Raw genomic sequence first — 19,538 nt, forward strand, 5'->3', positions numbered from 1 at the left:
TTTAGTTGCAAGAAGTAATAATCCACAGCAAAGAAACGTGCATGCAAAGTGGTGTTTTCTGGATGCAAATAATTGCAGTATCACAAGTGCTAAAGGTGCCAGTAGATTAGATACTACCAAAACTGGTAAAAGTAATGTTTAGTTCTTCTGATATTGAACTTTTCTTTTCAAAATTCAACCAGAATATGTAATTTCTTAATTATGCCAGACGGCACATAAGTTAATTGAAAGTGCAATGATAAGCTATCACTTTATTTAATGGCTGATGTGATAGTAAAATATGCTGGATCATTGATGTACATTTTCAAACCAAAGGCTGCTGCTCCCTCCACCATTCTATGTCTTCTGCTTTCACATTCTGCCTTGAAGTAGATGCATAAATGAGTAAGTTGTCTTCCAATAAAATAGATTTACAAACTGTATCTGTTAGGAATGTTTACTTTATTTCTTTTCTTGTTTAGTAATAAAAAATTATCTATTAATTTGAAGAGAGGTAATGCTATTAGTTGAAAACCCTTCTGTGGAAATTGCTATTTCGGCGTTTCTGGAAAAGGGGATTTTTGATGCAGTGGCTCATAACTCTTTCTGTAGAACAGTTAAAGTACTGTCTGTTAGTTCTGTTTGATTCCTGGTTCATTGACCTGATACATAGAGTCATTCAGATCTCATTGTACTTATCCTGCAGTCACAAAACAGCATTAAGGACTTGTTTATGCTGTCAGTAAAAAAAAGTTGTGTGCCCTGATGGAGTTGCTTCAGCACAATCACACACAAATTATCAGTAATAGCAATTGAATAGTCTGCTTCTCCATGAGCAAAACTAAACTCTAAGTTTGTAGAATAATGACTTTTTATAATTTTTGATGGGAAAAAATTTCTGTGCCTAGTTATTAAAATTCAAGATCTCAGCTACTGAATGACTGAAATCCAAGTGGACCATTCTGTACATTTGTATGAACTGCACAAAACCACCCTGTTGAAGCAAAACCTGAAGACCAGTGCTGTTCTGTAATTTATGCTGTGTGCTCCTTTATCTGATTAGTTACATTAATGCCAGTGGAACTTATAGCCTTAATATACTCCATGTTTCAGACAGAATTACACAGAAAATGCACAAATTAATTTACATTCCATTTTTAACCTACTGTTCAACCAAAAAAAAAAAGTATATTGATCCTGGAAAATCTGTTCAGAATAAAATTTTCTTCAGGCCACTATGAAACTGGAAGTTATTTAGATAACATATACTAATCTTTATATATATTTAACATATGTTTATGTGTATATGAAATGTGCTTTTAAAGGCAATTCCCATGTACTGCTTTTTCAAATGCACAGGGCTATGCTTAAATTATTAGGCATAGATATTTCAAAGTATTTGAAACTTCTTTTGTTCTGTATTAAAAATTAAACTTTTCAAAGGCTTCTTGAAAAGAAACTCTGTCAAAATATTGCTTTTCAGATAAAACAGATTTTCTTTCTCTTTTAGGAAATCCATCCTAGACATGAAAGTCTCTCCTGCTAAAAATTGATTCTAATCAATCTATTTTCAGAAGAAAACTTCAATTTTATGAGATATTAGCTAACCAAATAGAACTAAAACTGTTTTATTTATCAATTTTTGCATGTTTCACTGCATTACCTGCACCATCTATATGCTTAAAAGTAAGCATATGTTAGTTTATAGGTTTGGCTTTGATGTGTTTTTGGCATAGACAAAAAAGGAAATTTCACACTAAATATCACACATACCAAACACACAATACCATACTATACCAAAGCAATCATCAGATAATACTTCAGACATGTAATTTCTGGGAAACACTAAGTATGTTTTATCAAATACTTTGAAAATGGAAAGTCACTGTCATACAGTTGCCAGCTATGCTGGAGCTTAATTATTGGCATAGTAATAGAAAGAGATTCAGTTTCAGATACTTCAACTTTCATTCATGTAACTTAGGACCCACCACAGCTCCCTTAAGATATGTTATAAAAATACATCTGCTGTGAGGATAAAAGCACAAGGAGCTATCCAGGCCAAGTCAGGAGACATAACATTTAATAATCAGCTGCATGTGAAGACCCATTGACTTGATGAATGGTAAGTACTCTACGGAGTGAAAAAGTCTTACAGAACATCCATCACAGGTATAGTAACAAAGAGGACAGTCCCTATCTGTATGTTTTAAATTCTTTGGAGAGGTTCATTAACACGATAGATATATATGTGATTTTCTCTTTCTCTTTGCATAGTTGTTTCCAACCTCACGCAATGGTGGGAATTAGAAGATGTGAAGATTGTAGATTGGCATTTATTTCTTTGATTTGTAAGTGTTTATAAGGCAATAGTACATATATTCACTAAGCTACTGCTTTCCAAATTCTCCATTGATTTCTCTTCTGTTATTTCAAAGTCACCTTTATTGAGATATGCATCTGCTACATTCCCCTGTCAGAGACAGGATACTAGGCTGCATAGACTTTCAGCTTAATCCAGTCTAGCTGTCATAAAGTCTTACAAACTGTAAGTTCCAGAAATGAAAAGGATCAAAATTATTAGTGGACACTGAAAAATATAATACAATCATACAAAATAATTAGTATCAGGACTCCTTTACTTTACAAACATATAAAATGCACTTACTTTGAGGGTGAGAAGAGGGAAAAAATCCTTCCATTAGAAAATATAGTCACAAAGCTTTGAACAGATAAATTCACACACTGCAGAGTACACACACACACGCATGCAGGCAGGCATGCACGTATGTACACACACAGGTGCACACATACACGCATACATACACACATGCTTAGAGTTTACACTGCATTCTTCTGATGCCATGATTATTATTTTATTTGTACACCCACCTTTACTGAACATTCTAAACAAACAATAGACAACAGTGTAAGGACTTTTCCTTAAAACTGCAACAAAACAAGTCTCAACATTTGCAAAACATTCCTTTATTATTAGAAATAAATTATTTTGTATAAAAATTAGCATGCGTTGACCATTGCATTTATTTTAGCATAACCCAGGACTTAATTCAGTCAGCCGTCACAAGAAACAAACTCATCTTCTTTTACGAGTTGAACAATGTAGGACAGGAAAGGAAATTGTCACAATCACAAAAAAGTACTTACAAATATAACATCAGACATGATTTATTTCAACAGCATTTTTTTTTTTCACAAGCTAACATTTGTTTTCCTTTTGTGATTTGCTTCCTTTAGTGAGTGAACAGTTCAGAAGCTTGACACTCTGTCTCTATGTTATAAAACTGGACTTTTCCTTCCCCTGTCTCTTTTTGCCTTTTGCTCTTGTTTAATCCTTGTTCTTTAGGAGACTGACTATCGATTTGAATGTAGTCTACTGATATTTTCAAGACTGAATTCTGGTGGTGGTAAAGTCTATGTTTGCAAGATCCAGTCCTGCAGATCTTCCAGTGAATTTCATCCCTGCTCAGTTTGCCTGATTGCTGTAACTGACATAAGTTGTCTTGGTAGAGGAGGCTGTAAATCAAAAAAACCAAAAACAAACAACAACAAAAAAACAAAGTTCAGGATTTTTAGACTCAAGAGAGGAGGAAAAAAAACCATATTTAGCATTTGAACTCAGACAGTGCCCTACTATATTTCCAAACAATATGGTCCATGTTCATGGAATAAAGAATGTTTAAGGATGTATATAAGCAGTGAGTAAACTGGATCCCAAGTTCTGGGTTCTTCATGACCACTTATTTTGTTTATGACTAGGGAAAGCAGAGGTCAATAGAAGGGAACAATGATGAGTGGTTTCAGCATACCCACAACAGAATTTCAACATCTGGTATTATTATGTCTGAATTCGATATAAACATTTTTTAGTTTAGAGATTGGATTTTTCTTTCTCTTCTACTCGTTGAAGACAACTTTTCAGCTAGTGGTGTTTTGTCCATCTAGAAGGAGACTTATGCTCCTTGAAAGGAACAAAGCCTAACATAGGAAACACCTCTCCAAATTAGAGAAAAGGAGTAGATAGTCCCTACAGAACATATTATCTGGAGAAAATTATGGTCTCCTTATGTTGATGGCCAGCTGATCATATTTCCTTTTGATCAAAGCTGACACTCCTTGTTCAGAATGAGACAATATGCTGAGAGAATTAAACAGCTCTACTATTACAAAAGTGAACAACTATGAATCTTTTATGAAAGTTTGTTTCAGGTTCTAGCCCTTACATCTTTGCTATTAAAAAAATATAAAAAATATGCTATAAAAATATGAATCAAGTCATATCACTCAAGGTTAATGTAATGGTTGGAGGAGGGAAGTCGTGACATCTGGTCTCGTAGTTACTTCTCTAATTTTAAATCAATTGGGTACATGGAAAATCAGACTGCTGAGGGACTGAATATCTTTTCTTCTCTATAACAAGGTCTATGTTACAATGCACAAAGAGGAATTTGACTTTCTAAATATGTTTTATATTCCATCTGCTACAGATATGTTCTGCTTATGATAGCGAAGATTGCAGTTGGCAAGATGAAAATAACAGGATAGCAAAAATGTTGCCTGGTCTATAGATTCAAATTTTCTATTTCCATACCTTTCTTCAATCTCTCTCTTTTTTATATATAGTCTGGTGAGAACTGCTGAGATAGATAGGAAAAGCATTCTTCATGCTAACTTCTAAATTCAGCCCAACAATCTGATGATTTGTGAAGAACAGACTACAGAAACTGAGAAATGACAGTTTCTCTCCTCTGCATCAAAGATTAAACTAAATAAAGGATCACTAAAACTGATGCAAATTAATAGTGGTTAGTATAAATAATTAAGTTTACTTCTTGATTTTTTGTCATGTTTTAGATTTTCTGAGCAATTTGAATCTAATACTGCATTTGCCATTTTTTAAAGACACAACAGAACCAGACCAGTTTAATTCATCTATTACTGTAATCTTTTCCCCTAAGAATGTATATATAAGAATAAATAATCAAAAAAAGCTGAAAAACGTAATATTTCTTACTTTCATTTGCACAGGTAGCTCCAGCACCTCGTGTCTGGAAAAAGCTAATTCATGAAAGGACTGCTTTTGGCACACAAAGCAAGTCTTTCTCATAGTTGATTACAACATTTGAGCACCAACATGAAATAGCTTTATTTGCATGTATTGGGACACTTGAAGCAAATATAGCCTCATTTACATCTTTCAGATCTTTCAGATGGGATGTACTGCTCCTGTCTGAACTCTCTCATGCTCCCACAGCTGGATTTCTGAGAGGATTCTATTTTTTCTTTTGCCCTGCTAAGTTCCTGCACAAAATAATGCAGGACTGATGAAATGGCACCAAGTTCTTCAACTATAGAAGGATATTTTTCCTAGCTAATAAATAACAGATAAATGCACATCTGCAAACTCTGCATATTTCAGAACAAAAGGACAGAAAGATCAGAGCCATTTTTCTTCCCCTTTCCCTGAAAGTAGGGTCAGATATATGATCAGGTTAAGTGAGCTTACCACATTATTCTGTATGAGCTGAGTTCTGTGATAACTTTACATATGCATGTTTTTAGCCCACAGCAATGTAACATAATCAAATTTATCACAACTCAGTAATCTGAATAATGTGAGGATGTTTGCAAGAAGCTCAAAATACAAAAATAATAGTTACTACACCTCAGCTGATATAGAGTAATTTGTTAAATTGCTGTACCTTTGTTGGGTATCTGAGAATTAAACAGTTTTGATAGGATTAATCTAGAGCTGTCAACAAACAAAAATTATCTAGTTGAGTTCTGAGTGTTGTTACTTTAAAAAATGATAGCACAGGAATTTAATGTAGGCAGTAGTTTGAAATATATTAAAACTAATCTCATCTCCAAACAATGTTTGGGTCTTTTTACTTGATAAATATTGCATGTGTCTTTATAGTTATGTGGAATAAGCCTAGAGTTCATGTTTGGGGATCTGAAAGCTTCAGCAGCTGGTGTCCTTCTCTTTAAGACTGTTAGCATTTCACAATAATAACATGAACCACATTTGGCAAGCCTAGATGACCAGAAAAAGTAACGGGCTTGGCTCAAAATATTTCTGGAAATGAACATTTTTTTACAGCTGCAGTCATTACTTTGCTGTTGGAATGAAACAAAAAGAAAAAGAAGAAAATAAAGAGAATTTAAAGCAATTTATAATTATTATTATGATCTGACCCATATTCATTTAATGTACTTGTCATTGCCTTCTGCAACTGCACCTGAACAGCTTTTTTCCTGTTTCCCAGAAGCAATTTGTTTTCCACTGAATGTGGACCTACTTCCACAAATAAACCCATGAACGCAGGCGTGTAGAAGACAACATAGAATAACATGTGGTACATGGAACAGGGCAAACTAGATGGAGCAGAGCTGTCTCTGGGTGGGAAGTAAAAGGGATTACATGACTACCTCACCCTATTTCTCACCTAGTTATGAGCATTGCTGTCATTAGTAGTATTTGTGCTTGGTAAATGGGGGGCAACACTCACGGCCAACTTCTGGTACACTAGGAGTAGACTGATATTTTGCAGTCGGTTTCATATACTGTCACTGAAAAGAAAGATCTACCTCACATGGAGTCAGTGCAAGAAAAAATTTTGTGGTGTCAAGAAGTTGTTACTAGTGACCTAGTGAAAAGGACATATGCTGCATTGTGCACTTATAATTCACAGGAACCTTCAAAAGTTTTGACAATAACTATTTCAGGGAAGAGAGAAACCCATCTTGAGGTCTAGAACTCAATTACATAGGGAGAGCTTTCTGGAGTTCAAATGACTTGACTGAATTTTTGCCTATGAAGCATTATGATGGATGAAAGCCTAGTCAGGATATACTCCTAGTGAGGTCAAAATTATATAGATGTGTTACTGTTAAAATCATGTTTAGAGCACAGTAAATAAGCATTACCCTGCATACACACACTACTGGAGAAGCAGAATGGTTTCCAGTAGCATCTGTTTCTATGAATTATGCATAATCATAGCTTAAGGAATACCAAACACAGCATTTCTTAATTAGGTACAGTAGATAAACTGATCAGATACCCAAGACTTTATTAACACTCTTTCTCACCCTACTGTGAAAACCCTCCTTTATCCTCTCCTCAGAAGTTTGTCATTTTGCACACTCGGCAAAATCCACCTCTCTTTTCCTTCTCTTTTGGAGACTTGTGAAGACTTGCAAAATTATTGAGTCTTTCATATTTCTATTCTGTTATTCAATCCACAAAGAATTTTCTATGCCTTTCTTGTTTGTCCTTTGTTACATGTCACAATCTGAAGCTGTATAAATCCATAGTTCACTCTAGCAGTTTTATACATTTTGAAGGGTCATGAGTTTTTCCAGTGAAACAGTTTGTACTCAGTATCCTCCATGCATCAGCAACTGTAGTATGGTAAACTTATGGGCTACTTTTAAATAGTCTTCAATCTTGCAAACTCTGATAGAGTTCAGTGGGGGTTGCATTTTTCAGAAATAAGTACAATATTTTAATGCAAACTTGGTACTGCCTCGTTTCAGTGTGCTTAAACAAAATAGTACTATTTAATCACCTATCACTATCATCAAAAAGTAATAAAAATTAAAAATAAACCATGCTGTTTGCAGTAAAATGACTGAGAAACTTAGCTGTTACAGCTGCTGCCCATCTAATGTGACATTTAACTTCTCAATAGAAAACAATTCTCCATTGCTAAGCACTAGGGTAAGGTTAATGTCTCTGCTCGTATTTGATTATTATTGTCATTATGAAGTCCAGTTGATAAGATGATATGTTATGTGGTGGAATGTAAGCTGTAACCTCTGTTGTCTTCTATACCAGAGCAACTTAGAAATGTAGCAAGATTCAAGAACTTTCCTGACATGGGAAAGAATTTTTTTCCCATTACAAACCTACGATATATCAGAACATGTAATGATTAAGCTTCATATGAATTATCACGATATTGTACCAAGATGAGTAAGACCACAACAAAAACCTGGATGGCAAGCATTATTCTGGGAAGTGTTAGTCATGAGTTGTGATAAAAGAACAATCCAACAAATATTAAGGTAAAAAGATAAAAACCATTCTTTTCACTTCCTTATCTGACTTCAAAATAAAAACAATGTTAGCTGTTTTCATTATAGATTTTTTCAACAGCCTTTGAGTTTTGAATATACAATGATGACCATAAATACACCTCATGAACTGTCAGGACATACCACTGGCACAGCAATGTACAACACATCAAAATAGCACTAGCTAAAACAAATAATTTTTAAAAGATGTGGCTTTTCAAAATCTGCCTGTGCTTTTTTTTTTTTCCTACTAGCCTCCTGCAAAAATCAATTTCTTGGAAACAACTCTAGACATTCCTGAATTCAGCAGTACATGTCTGACACATCTCTGGATTCATGCAGAACAAGCAACAAAAATAATTAGGTTTTTTATTAAAAGAAAGTGCATTCTTGTGAACGTACATCTATTAAGATGTGCTGCCACTCTTGACCAAGTCTACAGATGACTTACTGTTGGTTTCAAGACTTTCACAGAGTTCAGTCTTGACTTCGCCATTTGGTCTGTCATTTCCTTTTTGTGTCAGTTTGCTTTGCATTGTAGCAGCTGTCACTACAGCCTTGAAGCTCCGCTTCCGTTTTTGAACATTCTGCTCTGGATGAAAAATGATAATATAAACCTTGGGCATGTAGAGCATGCCCAGAGACACAGAAGCACTTAAACTCATGGAGATGGTAAGTGTTGTTGTCTGGATGTACATCTGGGGAAGGAAAGAAACAACAACATAAAAGTCATTGTTATATTGATTTAATATAAGAAGGAAAACAAAGAAATTATCTTAAAAGTACTATCTGGAAAGGGAACATACATCAAAAGGACCCTTGGCTTTGGTTGCTTTTAATTATAGCTAAGTATGGCTGTTTCCTGTTGGGTTTGTAACCTTAAGAGTAGGCGGTTGAAACAACCCAATATTCATGAAATTTCATTCTCATAAAAGTAACAAAGATGCTGCAGAAAACACATTTTTAGAAAAAAACCAGTATGTCTGGACAAGAAAATAGGAACAATAGAGATACCCTTGTGTCATCTATTTTAACAGACAGAAGCCTCTACACCAATATGCCACATGGTGATTCAACAGTGTGCAGCATGGCTCAATTGACAGTAGCATAATGAAGAATCTAATGAAATCTTTTATATAGTCTGTGAGTTTCAAGCTGGGAAAAAAAAAAGTTTTCCATAGTGGTGCTTGAATATTCCTGTGTGTTGGAGGATTGGTTTTTTGTTTGGTTTTTTTTGTTTGTTTTCCATCCTACTTTTGAATTCTAATCACAATTCTCCATTGGCACACCATAAAGTTATTAATATGTCATGGTCCTAACTAAGAAATCAGAAAATTGTGGAACCATGAAATTACCTCACAGAAGACATCAGTTCCCCACCATAGATACAAAGGAAAAATCTGACATTTCAGAGCAAGTCTGTCTATTTTTTGTTATCACCTACAAAAAGAAGGGAACTCTGGTCTTCCATAATACCATAAAAGAAAATTACAATGATCACTCCATAAGAACAGCAGACCGAAGTTTCTATTTGAAGAAGTATTCAGCTAGTATATTAGCATTACCAATTGTAGTTCTGCTCAACATTTATTTTTTCTTAGGAAATTATTTTTTATTAGCCATATTATGAACAAAAAATTACTTTACAGTTCTGTGTTAAGTAGGAAATCTCTCAATAATCCTTGCTATAATGAAAAAGATACTGAAGTAAAACATCCTCAGTGCCTTGGCAGACAATTCAGTGACATTATTGTCAGGCATGATTTTAAGCACTGGCCAACACCATCACATTAACCTGAAGATAAGGTGGTAAGTCTGTCTGCAATGTCAGCTTCAGATCATCATTTTTTATGAAGTGCCCTTGGGTGACTTGGCCCTTGGCAGAAAAGTAGAGATATAATAAACTGTTGTGCACTATTATAGTTGAACATTTTTAATGTCTTTCAGCCTACAAAGTTTTTCCATTAGATACTTTCTCCTTAGAGATCACAAATAAACTGTGCTCTCTCACTTAAAGCAATCTTAGGTAAGAAAAAAACACGGGTTCTCAACCACCTAATAAAGTAACTGTATAAATGAACAGAAATACAAATACTATGCCAAATACTACATAAAAGGAAGGATAGTCCAATCTACTCTTCAAGAAAACACTAACAATTCTTCAAAATCTGTAAAGACTTCAACCGGCTTTCAGGGACAGCACCAGACTGCAAAGACAATCAGGACTGTCTTTCTGTTGTACTGAGGAAAGCTATAGGAGCAACACCTTCCTTCATTTCAATCATACATCAATTCAATACTTGAGGAAATAATATACTCTTTTCTCACACCAGTGAAATAATTCCATTCCTTTCAATCTCCAAAATGACAGTGGTGTGCCTGAAAGTAGAGCTATATTGTGCATGAACATTTCTAATGAAAACATTACATGGTCACATTAATAAACGTTTTTTCCAGACTTCTGTGGAAGGACCTCTGTGCAGATGCATGTTCACATGCAGACAGCACCAACACATCTGTTTCTCCCTGAACCAAATTGACTGATCTCCAAACAAACTGGTACAGCAGTGGCTTTTAGGGTTAAGCATTGCTCTAAGTGGCATCCAAAAGCAAAAGTATTTTGGTTCCTAAGGATGAATATATTTCCTAATGGGATTTTCAAAACTGAAATCATTGCAAGCAATACATTTAAAAAACTGTATTGTGTATGAAAGTTCCATTAAACACAAAAATTCTTTTTGAAGCCTTAACATTTTTTAAAATCCAAGTCGTAGCAGTTAAGTGCCTACCTAAGCCTCACCCATGCATTCTGTAACAATGCCTGGCATTTAAATATGTTTCAGAGTTTTTATTTCTTATCAACTACACAAGTTCTAAGACTTTCTCTCCTGGTTCAGTGTAAGAGTGGCATGATAAAAAGAATAAAGCTCTGAATCTTATAGGATAAAATACATGCATTAATTTAATAGTAACATTAACAAATCTACACATTATAGTAGATCTCAATGATCTTTTTTTTTGCAATAAGAGGTGCCACAGTGCCAAGATCTTATAAATACTAAAGAGGTTTCTCTTAGTATATCAACGTCAGCTTGAAGGTTTGCAATCAACTAATCTTCATAAGCGAAACAACTCTAAATCTCATCATACACTGAAATAATAAGAGCCCATGGATTTCAACACAGGTATTTTTCATTAGATATGTCATTACATCTAATCTATTTTCTGTGGATTTAATTAATGACCAGCACAACAGCCTATTTTGAAAAATCCAAATCACAGTTTCATGTTGCCGATTACAGTTCATATGCAATGGGGTTTATTTCTAATGATTGCTCTGTTTCTGAACCATCACTGTAATTATTGAAATATTAACACTAGGGTGAGCTGAGAGTTTTCTGACAGAACAGTTTTCAAATTGTGAATATAATCTTTAAAGGGCTTCAGACTCTGGAATCTTGTTTTTCTTGGATCACCCATACTACTTACTCTTTAATGAAGCCAATTAGAAAGAAGGGCTTAAAGACACTTACGAGACCTTGAGAGAAAGGCTTTGAACATATATTAATGTACACATTGTGTGTGCACGTACCTCAGTCTGACTTCATAGGCTAATGCAATTGCATACTCAGCTGGAGGCTGAGTTGTCCATGACAGTCTGAGTCTGATTCCTTTTCCTACTGTAATCATTGAATAGTTAGGGTTGGAAGTGACTTTTAAAGGTCCTCTAGTTCAGCCCCCCTGCAGTAAGCAGGGGTATCTTCAACTAGATCAGGTTACTAAGAGCACCAGACAACCTGACCTTGAATGTTTCTAGGCATGGGGCATGTACCACATCTCTGGTTAAACTGTTCCAGTGCTTCACCACCCTCACCATAAAAAAATCCTTAATACTAGTCTGAATTAACCCTCTTTTAGTTTAAAACCATTACCCCTTGTCCTATTGCAACAAGTTCTACTACTTTTTTAAGTGGTGATTTGCAGGCTGAGAGTCTGTTCACAGGACAGGAATGTCTCTTGCATTTAATTTTTCCTGTCTTTGGAATCCCCATTCTTGCAGCCCGATGAAGCCCAAGTCTGGCAAACAGGATACCACACACTTGGTTTGACTTTTGTCTGACTCTTACCTTGTTTTATTCCTGACAAGGGGACAATGATGTTTTATGGCTGTGCATTCTGGGTACTTTTATTATTCTGGGAACATAACTACCTGTAACTTTACAGAATTAGCTGCTCTAAAAATCAAGGAGCAACAAAAGTAGTTCAGTTTAATAAGATATGAGGTCTGAATAATTTTTCATGTGTTTCACAGTGGTAGCTCACTCAGAGGAGAATAAAGGTCCCTTTTTTACTATGATTCATAGTTACACAGAAATGAATTTCAGCACTCCTCACACTAAAATCCCTTCTGAACTACAAACTTTTTGTCCAATAATGCCTTTCATAAATATAACAAAGACTGCTATATCTATTCTCCTTGTTCTTGACAGTCAGAGGATATGTCAGAAAACGAAAATCATGGTAGCACAAGAAAAAAAACCCTTTAAACTACAGGAAAAACTTGAGGTCTAAATAACTTTCTGTCTCCATCCTTCACCTCAGCCCCACCCCAGAACTGATACAAGACTTCTTATGCACAGTTTTAACCTCCACAATCGACAAAAGATTCCTCACAATAGATAGTCTCTCATATGAAAGATTTAGATCCCCACTCAGACACATGATCTCTCTATCCCACAGGTGACCTGGACCCTTTCCTCATCAGAAGGATCCTACAAGTTTGGTAATACAGCCTTCAGATTATCCTAACTCAGCAGCTAAAATACACAATGGCCATTGATTCTAGGACTATGTATCTCATATCTTTCTACTTTGAAACTTAAAATATTACATAGGAAAGACTGGGCCAATGAAACACACTATTTTAGTAAAACCAGATACTCTGATGAGTTCTTGAGTTTGAAAGTACTTAAACTGAATTGCCTTCTTGGTAACCTGAAAAATTTCTATGCGTCAAAGCAAGTGTGGGCACTGAATTGTCCCAGTGCAGGCAGCTGAATGACTGCCTCTCAGCTAGGCTTTCCTGCTTGGAAATAAAATATCCCCCAAGTCCCCTGTAGTGTCTCATCAGTTTGGTGCTTGCTGAGGCTTAGTTCAACACAAAGCAACTACTTTCACTAAGGGAGAAAAATTGTGGTAATGTCACAACCTTGTCCAGATTGCTTCCTTGTTTTGAGTCCTCCCCTATTTTTACATGTAAGATAACATTCAGGGTCTCCCCAGAATTGGTGATTTACTGATGCTATTTATTTTTCTCTTCTCAGTTTTAATAAGTCAAATACAGTCAAACAGACTCTTACCCAGTCTGTTCCCTAATCTGGTTTTAATAGTATATCCTGGAAAGGCGGAACATATGGCTATTGTGATGCCTTGAGTAAATTGAATCTGTTTACCACTTTGGCACAAGTTCTCTAATTCCTGGTAGTTGTAAGAACACAGATGAAAAAGTCCAGCAGTGAGTGAAGTGCTAAACCACAGAGGGAAGTCTTGGTACATCTCAGACTATGAGTGTGCCTAGCATAGATTCAACTCGGCTACTTGCAGTCCAAAGAGAAGTGGATGCTTGAAGAGACACAGCTGGTCTAATGACTTTCAATGGCTAATTCTATACAATTTGCCCTTTAGAGGCCTCTTTCTCCACAGGATAGAGCAATAGCCTTAGTATCAAACACTGGAGTTTGAACCGTCCTGCTGAGACAGATAAATACAGGCACTCTTGAATATGTCCCACATTGCTGGTAACAGAGCAGAAGATTGAATTATGATTTAATTTTTCCTTTATCCTTGTTATCAAATTCTTTATGTCTCTTATGTGAATCTTCTCAGCTGCTTCAGCCACTTCCATATTTTAAGGCCAGAACCGCAGCAAGCTTCGTTTCCCAATAGTTTTACTTGATCTCATTCCCTCCTTCCACTCTTTCCTTCATTCTCAGCTGCTAGAAGCCTTTATTGGATCACTTCTGCCCAGGAGATAAATGATACATCATAAAATGAAGATACATATCACCTATCTACAGGCATCCCTCATATTGGGAAAGACAGCAAAATGTGCCTTCTTTCTTTGTGGTGGAGACAGCATGAGTCTTTTTATTCCCAGGAAAACACTGAAAGCATTCATAGCCATCTTCCCTGTGCTGCAGAACGTAGAAGGTTTACGAAAAAGACAGTCCTTTTCTTCTTTTAAAGTAATGAACATGCCATACACTACAATTACTTTTGTGTGTGCTGCTGCTTGCTGAAGAGTTGACTGGCTGACAAAAATTGTTTCACAGTCATGTTCACAAATTAGAAAGAAACACCATGCAATGGATTCCACACCAAAGCAATGAGAAAAATACTAGATACAGGTAAATAGATATGAAATACATTTGAAACCAGGAGAATGTAAACAGGGAGGTAACAATGCTGGCAAGGTGCCAATAACTGACCAAAGGATTCATGCTTCTCTGCAGAACCCCATAAGCTGACACCTACAGATTTTTATTGCTTTCAGTGCAAAACGCACTTTTCTATCTTGACCTGTGGGAAGAAAATTTTTTGAAGGAAAACAGGTACAAGTCAGTCATTGTTTAGCTCATATAACAAGCTTGTTTTCCAGGTATAAGATAAACCTCACTGTATGAGTCTTCTTCAAACATTTGTTCAGTTAGAAAACGTGGGAAGCTACATTACTTATATATATTTTTAGCCTTTTAAAAACATTCCTTACCAACCTAGCAATTAAAACAAGGCTTAAAGAAGAAATGTGAAAGCCTTCTCACAAACATGAAAGTACAACATTCATTAGATTATTATCTCAAGAAGTAAATGTAGGCTATGATTCTTCACACAGCAGAAGAAAACAAGTGCTGAAAAAGCATATGATCTTTATTTTTATTCTTAAATTTCTGTTGCTTCCAGAAAGTTATGAGAAAGGAAAGCTCTAATAACAGATTTCAAACTAAATGTGTTCCACATTTAAAAAGTATGAACTTCCATTAAAGCTTGGATGTGAGAGGAGCTATAAAAGCTTGGAGGAGTCTTAGAGGAACATGTATATAAGTGCATTTCAGAAACTGAATTATGGTGACTAGTTCAATTCAGATTTTTCACTTAACTCTAATTTTGACCTTACCTGCAATATTTATAAGTATTCCCTTTCTACCCATAAATTATTTTATTCAAAGAAAGGAATTGCCTTACTAGGTCTTTTTTTATCATTGTATTTATTATTTTAAGGTAAATAGATACAGAGAACTTAGAGATGAGAACTGCAAAGTTTGCATTGCATAGCCTTCCCTCCAAAGTTTTATTTCACCTCAGGTCTAAAGCTAACCTTAGTTCACCCAAACATTTCCCAGTGATTTCTCAATACCTGATTTTAGCACAAAACTATACTAGGACAGTTTTGTCCCAAACAAAGGGGAGGGGAGAGGAGAGAAAGGTTCAAGGAGATTTTATTGTGGCCTTTCAATATATAAAAGTGGGGGGGGTGGGGGGGGAGTGGGTAAGAGAGACAGAGAGAGACTTTTTACCAAGGCCTGTAGTGACAGGACAAGGGAAATAGTATTACCCTGAAAGAAGGTAGATTTAGACTGAAGATAAGGAAGAAATTTTTTGCAGTGAGGGTGAGACACTGGCACAGGTTGCCCAGAGAAGTTGTAACTGTCCAAGTTAACTGTGTTCCAAGACCAGGCTGGATGGGGGAGCCCTGAGCAACCTGGCCTAGTGAAATATCTCCTTGCCCATGGCAGGGGGGTTGGAACTAGATGATCTTTAAAGGTGCCTTCGAACCCAAACTTTTCTATGATTCCATGATTCATAGCAACATGGCACTTTCTTAACATGGCAGACAATAATGTCAGTTGTCATTTCTGTTGGCAAATGTAATCTCTTATCAAAACATTCTAGAAAACCAGATTTTTTTATTGGTTTAATTCCTTGTTTTTCCTTCTCTTCCCTTTGTTTGTTTCAATATGCCAGTTTCAGATGCTTTAGCTCCTTCAAAACTGCTAATTTCAAAAAGCATTCTGTTGATGTGCAACCCCTGTAGACAGTTTTACAGACAACATCACACAACATTGGCATCAGAAACTATGTTGGTTTTTGGTAAAAGTTGGAGAAGATTAGACAAACAAGTGTTGTATTATCAAACATTCTACTCATTGGAAATAAGCAACATTATTGAAGGGAAAGAAATGTTCAGCTTTACTTCATCTGCAATATTTACTACATTTTATACTAAACTAGCAATAAACTTAAGTCTGATTCTTCACTGTGTTCCATCCTCAGGATATACATATCATGGAAAATCCTAAGTACTGCCTTGCAGACTTTCAAAGTAATTTAAAATATCAGTATGTAAGTTGATTTTTTTTCCTCTCCCAAATTCTCATAATTAAATTTTCTTGTCCTATATCACACTATCATATAGCTAGCATATACCACAGCACAAAATTTATTGCAGTATTATGGTTTTTAAAGTCCATGTGAGTCATACCTTTCATCAACCTTACTACAAATAGAGCCACAGTTTTCAGTAATTGACCAAAGACTAATTTCTGTTATGTTTCTTGTAATGTGCATGTCAGTCCTGATAGTCAGAAATACTGAGCTCCAAAAGGTCAAATAGAAATTTAACACTAATTTTTTGTACAGCTAAGCTAAAATACCTCCAAACACAAGTAAAAAAAAAAAACAAACAAACATAAAAACATATTGGAAAAAGACTGTGCTGCATGGAAAAAACTGAGGAATGAGATTAATTAAATTAATTCTTATTTATACATTAATTGAATCTTCAACATAATGTACAAGTAGGATTTTTATGGTATGTTGTGTTACATTTATGATCTTCTTATTGACAAAATGTTAAGCAAAGAATTTGTTTGTCTAATTAAAATCTTAACAGCCTACTCAAAATCATAACAAATCTTATTACTAATCCAGTTACAATTATCCTAGCTTTTACTTTTCAAATTATTATTACAGGAAAATCTCATTAATAATGTAGCTAAATCTGTATATACATAAACTTTTGAGTGTCAATCCCTTTTCTCCAGTGATACACACCCAGTCCCTGCTCCTCTGGTTCCTAAGGCCAACAGATTCAGCCTTCTGCAAGATAAATAGAAGGAAGAGAAAATTGTGTTAAAAAGCCAGTATCCCAAGTCCTTGATGTTGATGTCTGGTATTCCTTCCTCCTTAGCTTTGGATCAGGCTGAGGTTGTATTTACACATTTTCTAACACTGTGCCCTTATTTCCTCTTTTTTAAAAACGAGTTCTCCTCTAAACTATCTCCACCAATTAACTGCTTATTGATTGAAATTAAGTCCCAGTTACTTTGTTACTGAGTCGTTTTACAGGTTTGTTAGATCTTTACCATGTACAGTATTCAGAGACCTAAGCTGAAACAAGTTTGGCAGCACTCCCCACTGCTGGACAATTGTTACCACAGCCATCACAAGCTCAAGATATTAAAAAAAATATATTCCAAAAGCCCATATTGACAGGTCTATATAAAGCCTGCAGCCTTTTTCTAGTAACAACACACCCCCCATACATATTTATTGAGCAATAGCTGGGTACTCTATAAAGGCTTATTTCCAACTTTATTTGATAAAAAATACTCCTTTATTATAAGATTTCCAAAGAGCCTTCAAATTACTTTCATATTACTTTCAAATACAGCAAAATTAAAATTCTCTTTTGTCAAATACATTCTAACTTGCACAACCTATCTAGATGAGATGCAGCATCATTTAGAGGATAATTTTACTTTTGCACTTTTATCACTTTCACAAAACTTTATTTTCTGTAAGTGGTTTATTATTAATTAGGTCTTCAGGTATCTACTTTGAATGCAGATTGAATTTACCCTAAAGCTAAAAAACTAGCAAATGTGGCAGGTGGACTATTTAAAATAAATTCATGTCAATTCAAACATTTTCAATTATAGTCCCTTTGAAAACATGGGAGCTGCATTTCAGAACACTTTACACTCAATGACCCAGTTGACAAGCCCAAAATTGTCACTCTCATATGCATAATTGACTAGAGATGAAAAAGGGAAAGCAAGACTGCCTTATAGTGAACTAAGGAAAGATGTTGCCAATAAAAATTAAAATATATGGTCTGAATTTAATTCAAATACCAGGATTAAAATAAGAACAAAATGTTCTGCTATAACACAAAGGCCATTGATGTTGACTGACACATTCTTATAATTAGAATATATCACTGAGTAGAAATTTTTTCTTGTCCAGGTTTGAATTACATCGAGTATTAAAATTCTGGTTTTTTAAAATTCAGAATGCTTACTGAAGATCTATTACCTATGCTCATAATGCATAGAAAAGGTTAACCCTAAGTGCTGGTTTATTAGACTATTAACTACATTTAGTTTCTTTTTTTCTGAAGTCTTTTAAATATGCATAACACCTGAGCTAAAGAGATAACTGTGGTCTAGAAACACTGTAAAACAGCCTCTAACTCTGTAATAATTAACTAGGTACTAGGTTTCATTTTAAAATGTGTTTGCTTATTATTATGCTGCTTATGTGTTGCACACATAGCTTAAGTGTCAGGGTTTAAATACCTGATAGAGACAAAAATTAAGTGAAGTACACTTGCTCAGAAGATAATTTTATTTAGCATCTTCAAGTGAGACATAATTAAGTTACTCTGTCATACAAAATGATGGAGGCTTAAATAAGTAACAGCTGGTTACCCCAATGGCTGTACAACTGAAGGGCAGCCTTTGGCAGGAAAAGCTGTACAAACACAATCAATACATTATGCTAATGGGAACAATGTAATAAGCAAGGAAGCAGTTAAAACAGAATGACAAAAAGAAAAACAAACAATCAAACATGTCCCTGCAGCCCTTAGCAAGCGTTTCAATTGCAATTTGTGAACAGAAATCTTACAATGGCTGTACTCAAGTACTAGTTTTATCTAGAAATGTTTGCTGTGTTCATTCCTTATGTCAGAATAAATTTAATGGCAACCGGATGAATCAGCTGATGGCTGCTTCAATGAATTTACACCGTATTACTCCAAGTGGTGAACTGATCAAAACTTATAAACTAATAAAAATATTTTTTCATTAATTTTATCTCTGATATTTTAGCAAAAATAAATTAACTAAACTGCAGTATAAATTAGAGTTAAAAATCTGCACATTATAAAGCTATTTCCTCTCTGTTGCTACTAATCTCTAAAGGTCTCACTTGAGTGTTTACTTGCCTTGGTGTCATTCTGATTTATTTTATCCCATAATTGATTGTGACATGTCCCCAGTACAGATTTTCTGTTAGATTTACTCACTGCAGAAGACCATTGTGAATTCTCTAATTCACTCTGGAACAGGAAAAAACACCCACTAACCTGAACTGGATTTTAGAAGCAGACACCA

General features: G+C 35.1%; 1 protein-coding gene across 1 annotated transcript in view; it reads right to left on the reverse strand.

Moving 5' to 3' along the window:
- Positions 1–3,466: 3,466 nt before the first annotated feature.
- GRM8 (glutamate metabotropic receptor 8) overlaps positions 3,467–19,538 on the reverse strand; it is a gene marked incomplete at both ends in the record, with an annotated part of 315,726 nt that continues 299,654 nt past the window's right edge. Inside the window, 2 exons of the mRNA XM_082280316.1 lie at positions 3,467–3,516; positions 8,534–8,780. Coding sequence (XP_082136442.1) covers positions 3,467–3,516; positions 8,534–8,780 — 297 coding nt within the window. The remainder of the gene's footprint in view (positions 3,517–8,533; positions 8,781–19,538) is intronic.

This window comes from Coloeus monedula, assembly GCF_965178545.1.
Source record: "Coloeus monedula genome assembly, chromosome: 4".
NCBI lineage: Eukaryota > Metazoa > Chordata > Aves > Passeriformes > Corvidae > Coloeus > Coloeus monedula.